The sequence below is a fragment of the Chiloscyllium plagiosum genome, unplaced genomic scaffold, assembly GCF_037043375.1.
Source record: "Chiloscyllium plagiosum isolate Xiang-an unplaced genomic scaffold, Cpla_swu_hap1 HiC_scaffold_19, whole genome shotgun sequence".
NCBI classification, from domain to species: domain Eukaryota; kingdom Metazoa; phylum Chordata; class Chondrichthyes; order Orectolobiformes; family Hemiscylliidae; genus Chiloscyllium; species Chiloscyllium plagiosum.
The window spans coordinates 48,287,236-48,300,251 of record NW_028270157.1 but is presented as its reverse complement, the minus strand read 5'-3'; the positions used below and the strand labels follow the sequence as shown (position 1 = coordinate 48,300,251).

General features: G+C 38.1%; 1 protein-coding gene across 9 annotated transcripts in view; it reads right to left on the bottom strand.

Annotated features, from left to right (window-relative positions):
* The window catches only part of LOC122559589 (voltage-dependent calcium channel subunit alpha-2/delta-4-like), a 549,452-nt gene that overhangs the window by 154,663 nt on the left and 381,773 nt on the right, over positions 1-13,016 (bottom strand). For all 9 annotated transcript variants that reach the window (XR_015760448.1, XM_087997322.1, XM_087997321.1 and 6 more), the window contains one exon: positions 1,214-1,275. Coding sequence is in view for 8 of the 9 variants with exons in the window: in XM_087997322.1 (XP_087853448.1) it covers positions 1,214-1,275 (62 nt within the window). In the remaining variant the exon portion in view is untranslated. The remainder of the gene's footprint in view (positions 1-1,213; positions 1,276-13,016) is intronic.

The window sequence follows — 13,016 nt, the reverse complement described above, 5'->3', positions numbered from 1 at the left end:
GTGGTCGAACAAAGGCTTTGTATTGCTGCAACAAAACTTTTTCCTCTATCTAGATAGCCTTAAAGGAATAAAAACTAACATTTCATTGCCCTTTTTTGTATTGTTTTCATTCCTGATTAACACATTTTTGTGATCTGTTTACTTGAAATCTTGAGTCTTTTTGGACCTTCACTGTTCCTCACTTCTCACCATTTAAAAAAATATTCAGACAGATTCTTATGTTTGCCAAAATGGATGATCTCACACTTATATTTTGCCGCAGTCATGCTCACTCACTTAATTCATCAATGTCCATTTGCAATTTTATGCTCCATCTCCATTAATTAGTATTCCACTAATCTTTTTGTCATTGGCAAACTTGATTATATTATCCTTTATCAGACAAATATTTTAAGCATGGTGAGCAAAACAAGTTTAAGTATTGTAAGAAATTCCATATTAATGTATACAATTAGCAAAGTGTTAGGTACCAGTATATAATATAATAACATATATTAATACGTCATGGGATAGTTTCAAATTTTTGGTGTAAAAATGCACAATTGAAATGTGAAATGTTTTAAAACAAGCACTATAATTACAAAGATTATGTATGCATGATCATCATGTCATACATTGAATAACCCACTCCCTGTCACATAACTTCAACTCAAATAATTTGTCTAACAAATATATGCAAGTCTGTTAAAAAGAATAGATTCCATAGAAGTAGATAAAGTTTTGAATAAATAATTCTTCTTTCTGCTTTGTTTGATGGGTTCTCATGGTCTGAATGCAGTGAATATTCGGAACAAAAGCCCAATAAAGGCTCTAAGAATTATTTGCTGTGTTGTTTCACTGTGTGGTTGATTTGTTATTCTACAAAGATCCTGACATTGCATAGTACAAAATGAGAAAAATCTATTCACCCATCAAGCATGCTGCTTCCATAAATTTATTTATGACTGTTAATAAAAATTAACAGGAATTCTCAGATGTTTTCTTATTTTCTCACAGCTTAACAAGGAATTCCAAAGAAACTTGGTGCATCAATAGGCAACCAAAGTAGTTTCTGAGCCAAAATTAAATGACAATGTCCTGTCTCTGACAACTATATGGATTCAGATTAAAATGAATTTAGGATAGCATTGAGGGCAGAGAAGAAGCTAAGTAAAATACAATTCATAGAAAATAACCTGAGAAATCTCTTATCAGCTAAAATTTCAGACTTTACCTGCTGTGTAGCCATCCAGAATTTCTGTCGCATTAATGAGAGATTAATCTGCACGCCAACAGCTGGAAGAAAAGATGAAATAATTAACCTTATGTTTGAATAAACTAATTGCCTCATTTTCTGGAATGATTTCAAAATACAAGGAGTCTCAGAGTGAAAGAATTAATCCACACTTGGGAAAAGGGGTGGTGAGAGAAATCTTGATGATTCAATAAATGTATATTAAAGCTGTGTTTCTTGTACAGTCATGGGACATACATTCTCCTTGTGCCTTGTTCACATAAACATTGGCATGTTGTTATATCCTGATGTAAAAATTATTTCAGTTAGGCAAACTATTACCTCATGGGAAAGGGCTGTTTGCCACTTACTGTAATAATGCAGCTGAACACAAGTAAACCAGGAGAAAGCTTGCAAAAGGCCAAAATTGAAAGATTGCAATTGCATAATCCACCATCTGTAGACTGCCTGATCACCATTGAGCAATTGCCTACATGAAACAGGACTTGGATAATATTCAGACATTTTTTTGCAACTCAAAATGTGAGGTGATAACCATGGGCCAGAAATGAGAATGTCTCTTAATATTCAATGGTATTACCAGCACTGAATCCCCCATCTGCGAGTTATCTTGGACAAAAACCTAAATGGATCAGTTAAATCAGTTATATGTGCAGGTCAGACAGTTAATTAATCATGAAACTAGGCTCTTGAGTGTACTTCTCCCAGAATTGCACAGAGAGGGGAAGCATTCACCACTGCCAGGACCTCCTACCGTTGTTGCTGTGGGTACCGTATTTAAAGCTCAGCAACACATCATTCAGGAACTACAAAAACTGGCTCTGACATTGTGGTGTCTGTTGGTTACCGTGGAGGACACAAGATCCAGAGGAAAGGAAAGCTTTCTCTCTGCTTCACAGACAAATATTCAGAGGTTTTGGTGGATGAGCCTGGAGAGGAGATTTGTCCTTTTACCTGTATGTTGCCACATAAGACCTTAACTCCAAATCAAGCCAAACTGGAGGCAAATTTCAACTAGGTAAGTGTTGTGACCCAGGTGAAGCATGATGTTCAGTCGCACAGTTGCTGGTTAATGTCATTCTGCACTTGCCAAGAGTAAGTGTAATATTGTGTCTGTTACCTCAAATTCACACTCACTCCAACTTTGCTACTGCACACGCCTGTCATCAAGGCTATGGTCTCAAATATTGCCTGCATCATGTCAACTCAACAACACATCTACTTTAGACTCCCAAGCTATTAACCTTTCCTACTTACTCACTGGAAACGCCTCACCATTAAGTGCTCTTCAATCCACTTTTATCATAACCAATCCTTGCCTTTGTCAGGTAGCAGGAAAGATTGATCCACTTCCAGACTGATGTCTCCACAGTACTTTGACTGATCTACTGCAAATGTAATTCTTAGACTGAGTGGAGAAAGTGTGACCCAATCCTTGGACTGCAAGAACATAGATCCTGAAAATCTATTTGGGCCAAGCAACTGACAATGTAGCCAACCCCAGGGATTGGAATCGGATGTTGCTTTGACTGATTGTGACTGTACCTGTCAAACTGCAGGAATTATCCATTGCTGCACAACAGGAAAATCGAGTGCAACATGGACTGAAGCACAACTAAATTCCACCCAGCTGTACACACCTGTCAGTCCCCCGATAGTTCTGAAATAAAGGCAATCATTCCATTTTATCACCACACAGGCCTCTTTATTTATTGCCATCTACAAACTAGCAGGAACCTGACAATATAAGAGATGCAGTGAGCTATCTTCAAGCCCTCTAGAGGGAGTACTTTAATTCCTTTTCAGTTTGCAGAAATAAATACCTAAGACAATTTCATGGTAACTTCTGAGGACAAATGATCTTGTCCTTATAGAATTGCATTTTTGAAGGTGATGACATTAAAACAATATATTTCAAAGATTGAGTGATTTAGTTGAGATCTTTGGGATTATACTATAGAAAATGGCAAAACTGACCTTTCAGTCTCAAGGACTGAAGGATCAATAAGACACAAGTTTAAAAATATAAAAAAAAGCCAGGTAAAATGTTTTCAACTGCAAAGCAGGAATGAAAGACTTGAATTTATAGGTTATCCCTATGTTACAACAGATCCCTGGAGCAGGTGGGACTTGAACCAGGGTCTTCTAGCACAGTAATGGGAGTACTACCACTGTGCCAATGTTCCCTCTAAGCTTCATGGCTGTGTGCATATTGCATTTGCTGTTTCCATGATGATCACACATCCGCCTACGTGGATCACACATTTCTAATTCCAGAAGTCACTGCTGCAAACTGACCTTGGAGGCTCACATGAAAAATAAAGTTAGAGGGAATGCTGCACTGTGTCACAAAAACTTCCAGACTTGAATTTATATAATGCTCTTAATGATCTTAGGACATCCCAAGGAACATTACAGCCAAGGAAGTACTTTTGAATTGCAGTGGCATGGTAATTTGCAAGAAATAGTGCAATAAATTTGTGCCAACAAATTCCCACAAACAATAATGTGTTAATGACTAGATAATATGCTTTTTAATAATGACTGAGGGTGAAACATTGACCAAGACACTGAGGATAACACCCCTGCTCCTTTTTTTTCAAAATAGTGTCAGGATTTAAGTGATAAATGCTCAGGGAAGACAAAAAGTAAATTTTTGTTATATTGTAAGAGACACAAGAGTCGATGTACATGCAGCAAGGCTCTGAAAACAGCAATGAAATACATAGCCAGAGAATCTGTTTTTCTGATTTTGGTGGAGACACGCCAGCAGAAATTGCTTGCTTCCTCAAAATAGTGTCATAGGATCTTTTACACACGAGAGGGCAGGCAAAGCCTTTAAAATGTCACTCGAAAACAAATATCTCTGGAAATGTAGCAGTCCCTCAGTACTCCACTGGAGTGTTAGCCTAGACTTTTCTTGAAATCCTTGGCGTGGAACTCAAACGCACAAGACTTTGAGGAGAGAGTGCTATCACTTAGCTATGTCTGACAACTATTGAAACTGTTTCAAAAGATGTTGTGAAACTTGCAAGGATTCAGAAAAGAATTACAAGGATGTTGCCAGGGTTGAAAAGTTTGAGCTATAGGAAGAAGCGGAATAGAACGGGGCTATTTTCCACAGAGCATCAGAGGCTGAGGGGTGACTTCATAGATGGTTATAAACATTATGAGGGGAATGGATAGGATGAATAGCCAAGGTCTTTTCCCCAGGGTAGTGGAGTCCAAAACTAGAGGACATAGGTTTAGGGTGAGAGGGGAAAGATTGAAAAGGGACCTAAGGGGCAACTTTTTCATGCAGAGAGTGGTGCGTGTACGGAATGAGTTGCCAGAAGAAGTGGTGGAGGCTGGTACAATTACAACATTTAAAAGGCATCTGGATGGATATATGAATAGGAAGGGTTTAGAGGAATATGAGGCAAATGCTGGCAAATGGGACTAGATTAATTTAGGATATCTGGGCAGCATGGATGAGTTGGACCGAAGAATCTGTTTCTATGGTGTACAGCTCTATGACTCTAAATGAGTAAAAATGCAAGTTGTCAGATATATAAGAGAAGCAAGAAGGGGTTATTATTGGTCAAGTGGGATTAATCTATGCAAAACAGGAGCTTTTTGGTTCTTCTTATTCTTTTCCTGCTCCCAAAGGTTCTTGTCTTCATTTTAATAGGAGAATTAACTATCACAAGAAATTCCAGTAGCAGAATAGTTAGGCAGAGCAAGGTGGGCTGTTAATGACTAACTCAATAGGAAATCTGTATTCAAATCTCTTAAAAGGAAGGAGAACGTTAAACATAGCAGTGATGTTGTCTCGCACCTTAGAATTTGAGAATAAGGTCCATAGAAATTGTGGTTATATTTTCCTGGTTCTATGTGAAGTATTTAGCTCAAACAAAGGCATTTTATTTAATGAACATTGAGTATTTTGTTTTAAAAATGTGCAATTGTTACTTTTTGACAGAGTTTATGATAAGGAAATGCAGAATATTGTGTTATATGGGACATTTAGCTTCTCATAATATCACTGCATCCAGATGGATACGATATTTTCGAAAGTGCTTTTGCTGTTCTCTCTTCAAATGCTCCTTACAACTAACCATTCACAACTTGGTGAGACTCAGCTGTTAAGACTAGGAAAAAATATAAAATTGATGTTGAAATCCATCAAAAGATTTGAGGTGTGAAATCAAAACAGATCAATTAGTTCAATCTTGCCTTGGTTCATGAGTGCATGTTATGTAATCATATTTATTAAATTCATCAGTGATTTGATTTAATTTATTGCAGTCACATGTACCTAATCACTGGTGTTGCGAAACATGAATAAGGCTATTTCCCAATTTTGGAAATCTAAGCATGTCACCTCTGCCTGTGCTCACTGCCCATATTTTTGACCCATTGAGATTGGATAGTCAGGAATCAGATTTCCTAATTCCTGAAACAGTATCGGAGGAATACAAGTGGCTGATTGAAAGCTTGCTTTACTTCACTAAGTCTCAGTCTAGATTTCTGTGTTGCTGCTACTCCCCCTAATCATCGCTACTCTCTCCTCATCTCTCCAAGCCCTCTCTGCTCCCGCAATGAATCCTCTATAGCTAGTCGACTAGTATCCACTACGTAAAGACATCAGGTGCTGTGTAGTAGCAACGGAAAGTCCTTGACATGGACATGAAAAAAATACATTGTTAACAGTCTAATAGAGTTGTTACAAAAGAACAACCACCATACTTGAAATGCTGTAGAACAAATTAAACAAAACACTCAAATTGTTGCTTAGTTGTAAAAACAAGCAGGCACCTAACTGTACCAAACAGAGATAATACTTTAAAACTGTCAATCAAACTTGCACACCAAAGTAGATGCTGCTTAAGCTTTTGAAACTAAGTTAAGCTTTCATAATGGCTCAGTTGTCAAAAAGAGCTTTTGGAACTGAAGATAATATCATCAATTGAAAAAGAGAAATAACTAAAAATCTGATTTTTCACAGTTGTAATGAATGGTCTGCTAATCAGTACAACTCAAGAACAGATAGGTGGTTTTGTTCTCCAAGTACATGATGCAAATTACTTTCTTTTCAAATTGAAAATACCATAGTCATGTAAATCACTTCAAATTATTAAACTGGAGTTCCCAAGCATGTTTTCTCCAATTCTGAATAATAATATTAATAACATTTTTCCCATTGAAAAATGAGAAAACCCCAGCCCAAATTATTTCAGTTGTTTATACATAATTCATTTGGAGATTTGGAAAGTATAAATGGAATGTGAGTATGAAGTCAATCTGGTTTCCTTTATGTAAACTGTAAAATACTGACCAAGGCTTTGCCAAGTAATCTTTACATAGTTGTATTCCATTTCTTCCCAGTCACGTGAAGCAACTTTGTGATTTTCATTGTCATGTCTCAAGATCAGTGCCAGGGTCACCGGCAGTGATGCCTTCTTGGCATCAGTAGGCATCTAAATTTGTTAGATATTTCCATTCTGCAGTTTTAGCTTTGAACCTTTACTTTTGTGGCTTCTATCCTCAGAAAAAAATACCTTGTGTGTTTGAGCCAGAAAGAACAATCGGCTGGCAACTTGCATTGTGCCTGATAACTGCATGCCCAGATTGTAAAGGCTAACACCAGTCTAAAATTGTTTACTGTGCAAATGAGGAATTTCAGGCTAGAGTAAATTTGACAAAGTTAGCAATAATTGCAACCATACATCTAAGGTGGGAAGTTCCTTTAGATAGACTACAGAGGGCTTAGCCAGTGATGCTGAACAATTAATATTCAAATATTTAACCTGACCATGTAATACTTCCTTCACCCCTTTTAGCATATATAACCTATATATTTCAAATTACATTTGAATATTGGACAGTAGCATTGCGTTTAGATGCATTAATACTTATGTACTAATAGTTGTAAAATATAATTTAAAGTGCCATTGGCTTTATTGCGAAACAAGTTAATAATTTTTTATTTGCCTCAGATTTCTGCCCAAAGGTAGACCTGATTCACTGCACACACATAGGGTAAGGGGTTCGGTTCTGATTTGCTGTGACAATGTGCATTTTTACATGTATATTGTATTTTAGAGGTATGATTAGTAATGGTATTAGCTCCAATTTTCTTTCATTGCAAAGCTGAGTAGGAATATTTTTCCCACTCTTACTGCCTGACACTGCTACATTTTGGGTGAAATGTAGACTGACACTGAATTTGTTCTCGTATGAATGCGAATTTCTGGAATATCATGATCTGGAGTTAGACCTGTATGTAGGTCTTCTGCCTTGGAGATGCTACTCACAAGATCTCCACATTATTCAAATTATAGCTATGTTAATACATTTCTTAAAGAGTAAATTGTAATACACTCCTGATGCTATGTTCTTCATAAGATTAGTCTCAGCATATTAAAATAAATAAATAATTTACGTGTATACTTTTAGTGTGAATCCACTTCATTAGAACACTTCTGTTTCCCAAGATTCCATCCCTAAAAGCTTTTTAAAATGATACTGACTTTTGGTGTAGGAAGATTAGATTAATTTGATTGCATCTATGCCAATCATTCCTATCAGGTTTTCTTTGTGGCAATTTAATTGGTTGAGTTGTGTAATCTAAAAACTCTTTCTCACATGATTCGTGACATAGAATAGATGTCAGAAGCTTCTCAGAATACTAAATTGAACTAGTCAGCTATAACAAAAACAACTTGCACTTTTTTAGTATTTTTAACATTACAAATCTTCCCAAGGTGATTTGTGACACATGGTTACAGATAATGGGTCACATAAGAAGATATTAGATGACCATGCTTGGTCAAATATGTAGGTTGTCAAGAGTTGCTTAAAGCAGGAAAGTGAGGGAGAGAGGTAACAGATTTAGGGAGGAGATTCCACAGTTTAGGCCCTTCGCAGTTTAAGAGGTGGCCACCAGTGGTAGAATGATTAAAATCAGGAAAGCTCAAGAGGTTGGGAAATGCTGAGTAATAAATATTTAATTGAGTTGCTTGAAATGTGTTTAAAGATATTTAAAGCGGGTCCCTGGGGATGAAACAGTATTTACAGTTTCTGGGATAAGTAATGAATTATGCATTCATATGAAATGCAAACACACAGGCTGCATTGAGGTTATACAAAAAATAATTATTTATTCCATTGGCTCAGATCTTTCCAAATATGATCAAAGAAGCTAAACGCCAAAGATTGAAATATTTACAGTGGACATTTCTGACAGACACTCCAGATCCATCAGGATATTGCCAAGAGATTAATTCCTGACCTTTAAATCAGCTAGATAGAGTTCAGTGTTTCATACACTGATTTTCATTTGTCAAATTAGGCAGCTAAAGACTTTCAGCAAACTACAAAAGGTTTTATTGCGAATCTATAGTATAGCCCTGACATCAGTTTCCACCTTTCATTGTTCAAATTTTAACATGTCACTGGGGTAGAACTCAGCTCTTTATTAATATTAAACCAATCAGAATCTCTAAATAGCAAATAAAAAACATTGTCAAGGAAGAGCTGTTTAACAAGAACAGAAATAAAAAACTAGAAATGAAAAAAAGCAGGACAATTAAGTGGGGATAAATCAAAATGGTTTTGAGAGGGAGATAATGCACCCCCAGTCCCTGCCTCTTACAGAGAAAAGGTGTAAGGATAGCAGAAGGCACAGTGTGCTCCCTCTCTAATGTCACTTGGCTGTGGATGTAAATGCAAACGAGAGGAAAAGAACTCATATTTTTGTGTTTATACAATAAACCAACCATCAAATTAACAAAGCACCTAAAAGATACTGCTGACAACAATAAAAATCAAACAAAACAAATAGAGAGACGGGATGAACTAAGTCAAAACAGTCTTTGAGGGTTGGACCCCCAACCCACATGACATACTGGTGGACAGCACAGGCATGGGCATAACTATGAAAGAGAGGCAAATAACTCCATTTTATTTTAAAGTACAAAATAGACTCATGACAGAATTTCCAAATCTCAAAATTAACAAAATTATTAATGCTGTCATCAAGGGAAAGCTCAACTTTTCCTTGGTCGCTCACCACCAAATCATCCATTAGATTAATTTAACAGTTAACAAAATGACGAGCACTGTCAGAGGCAAGGCAGAGAGCTCAAGTTTTTTTTATTGTAAACCTACCAAACAAAGCACACAGTTAACAAATTGGGTCAAGTAATATATTAAGACATCAGCTCTATATTTTTATAAACATCACCAGATCATCCAGATAGAAACAAATTATCATTCCCAAATCAAAATAGGTAGAGCTTTTACATTCTTTGACCCTGTTTTTTATTTTGCTTTGTCCATGGTTAATAAACAGTTTAGCCAATCCATGCACCAAACTGTTGTGGGACAGCCACTATCTCATATGGCACAACTAAGATACTCATGGACCAACATACATTTTCAGCTACCAGCACAATATTTTCTTGTTGTTTATACTGATCATATTCATCCTTGGAACCACTTGTATTGAGAGTTGCTTCAGACACTTGGTTCCTGATTCTTAGACAATTCCTGACAGTGACATTAACAGTCACACTGGTAACACCTATTAATTGTTCCCATGGATTTAAGGAAATCATTTGTTGATAGCTATCACTTTAAACCTGTATTTTCCTTTTTCCTTTGATTTAACAATCTCTTTCAGCAATTCCATACTTATATAGGTGCCTGAGAGTTAGTAATTAGAGTCTTCTATTCTCTGTATCACTGCAGAACTCTCAACATAGAATCATAGAGTCATAGAGATGTACAGCACGGAAACAGACCCTTCGGTCCAACCCGTCCATGCCGACCAGATATCCCAACCCAATCTAGTCCCACTTGCCAGCACCCGGCCCATATCCCTCCAAACCCTTTCTATTCATATACCCATCCAAATGCCTCTTAAATGTTGCAATTGTACCAGCCTCCACCACATCCTCTGGCAGCTCATTCCATACACGTACTATCCTCTGCGTGAAAAAGTTGCCCCTTAGGTCTCTTTTATATCTTTCCCCTCTCACCCTAAATCTATGCAAACATGACATGTGAAAGTAGCAAGAAATGTTTTCTTTTAAGGCAGAGCCATTTGTTCAAAAATAGAGTCATTGCCAAAAGATTGGAAACCTATCAAACCAAAGATCTGAGATTTGTGTGCAATCTAATAGTTAAATTTAAAGATCACTACAGACTGTAAAATTTCTAGATTGAATTTCTTTTGCCTTTTCTATAACCTCTCAAATTCAATGATACATCCTTCCAATGGACTGATTGTCCATCTCATTACAAATTTACCTTGATAGGCTTCCAACAACACATACTTTTTGTAAACTCTGTCCATGAATCATATTAGAATTTTCCAATCCTGATCAGTATCTAGATCAACTACATCAAGTTCTGAAAATATTTAACTCCTAACTTTCTGGGAAGGATAAAGCAAAAGCCATGCTTTGTTCCTTCTTGGTTTGAGAAGAGACCAGAGCCCACACCTCCACTTCATTCTTCCATGACACATCTAGCCCCAACTCCAAAAACACATTTTGTGACCCGACAGTATGACTCAACTATTTCACTTTAAAAAGCCACTGGGACTTTTGCTTCCATCAGAAACAGGGATTCCTTCTGCATCCTTGATCATCCCGCACCTGAAGTGATCAAATTTAATTTTCTTTTATCATGTTTCATTCACTAATATCCATACATTTTGTTAGGCAACAAAGGGCTTTCAGAAGCTCAAATCTATGATATAGTTCTTACATCAGTTTGCACCATTCCCTTCTGTACCGTTTCCTTGTTCTTAAGCCAATTCCTTACCATGGAAGAACTGAAGTCCGAGATTTTCTAATTATACCATTGGAAGCAGGTGGGACTTGAACCCATATCTTCCAGCTTAGAGGAAGGAAGAACCAAATTTATTTTTTCTTCTTTTTGCCATTATTTTATCTGGGTACGTTAGCACATACAACCAAATAACTTTTCCCATCACCAGTAAATCACCAATGGAATTTTTCATCTATTAACCAACAGCAGTAAATCAGCTGTGTTTCCAATTGTTCAAATTAAACAACTGAACTGTTACTTTCTCCTCCCTTTGGCTTCTCAGTTTATTGATGCTTCTAAAGCATTCCTCCAAGGTCTCCAGATGCTGTTTGCCTATTCTAATACCTCATTTGATTCTCCAGCCATCATCTGAGACTCTGGGTTACCATATCCTTGGATTTTACCATGCTGCAAGTTCTAAGCCTATGCTTCCTTGCATTGATGTTGCTCTCTGCCCCTCTTTCTCTTCATGGCTTCATGGTCCTGTCCCATTTTTAGCCACACTTTGGGCAGTAGACTCCGCTCCATTTATAGCCTACATTCTGGGCATCAGGTTCAGGCCTGGACACATTTGTTCCCTCTGCAGACATCAGATCAGTCCTCCTGGGAGTCAACCCAAGGAAAGCAATGGGCCTGGACAGTGACCCTGGCCAAGCATCTAGATCCTATGCAGACCAATTGGTGGATGTATTCACTGACATCTTCAACCTCTCCCTCCTGCAAGCCGAAGTCCCCACCTGCTTCAAGAAGACCACCATCATCCCCGTACCTAAGAAAGCACATACAATGTGCCTTAATGACTACCACCCATTGACTCTGAACTGAATAATGAGGTGCTTTGAGAGGCTGGTCATGGCCCACATCAACTCCAGTCTCCCAGCCTACCTCAATCCCCTACAATTTACCTATCAATGTAACAGCTCCACAGCGGATGCAATATTCCTAGTCCTGCACTCATCCCTGGAACATCTGAACAACAAGGACACTTACGTCAGACTCCTTCTCATTGACTACAGCTCCACCTTCAACACCATTATCCCCTCCAGATTGATCTCAAAACTCTGTGACCTTGTCTTGGCTCCGCCATCTGCAACTGGATCATCAGCTTCCTGACTCACAGACCACAATCAGGGAAGATAGGTAACTACACCTCTTCCACAATAACACTGGAGCACCACCACCCCAACTCCTCCCCCTTCCACCCAAGGATGTGTCCTCAGCTCCCTAATGTACTCCCTGTACATCTGCAAGTGTGTTGCCAAATTCTAAAAGTACGCTATCTATAAGTTTGCTGGTGACAGTGCGATAGTAGGACATCTAACAATGCTGAGTCAAAATACAGAAGGGAAATAGAGGACTTGGTGATCTGGTGCAATGAGAACAACCTCTCTCTCAACGTTGGCAAGATGAAAGAACTGATTATTGACTTCAGAAAGAAAGGAGGAAAACACGCCCTCGTCTACATCAATGGAGCTGAGGCTGAGAGGGTGGAGAACATCAAGTTACTCAGAGTGATGATAACTGACGCCCTGTCCTGGACTTCGCACGTATTGCAACGGTCAAGAGGACATGACAATGCCTCTTCTTCCTCAGGCATCTCAGGAAATTTGGTATGTTCATAACGACCCTCACCAATTTCTACAGGTACACCATTGAAAGCATACTGCCCGGTTGCATAACAGCCTGGTACAAAGCACTACAGAGGGCGGTGTGCACAGCTCAGTCCATCATGGGAGCCAAACTTCCATCCATGGACTCCACTTACACAGCTCGCTGCTACGGAAAGGCTATTAACATCATCAGGTACCCTTTGCACCCCAGTAACTACCTCCTACTTCCTCTTCCGTTAGGCAGAAGATACAGAAACCTGAACACAGGCACCAGCAGATTCAGAGACAGCTTCTTCCTGGCCGTTATTAGACTATTGAATGCATTCTCTCGCCTCAAATAATGCTGATCGTGC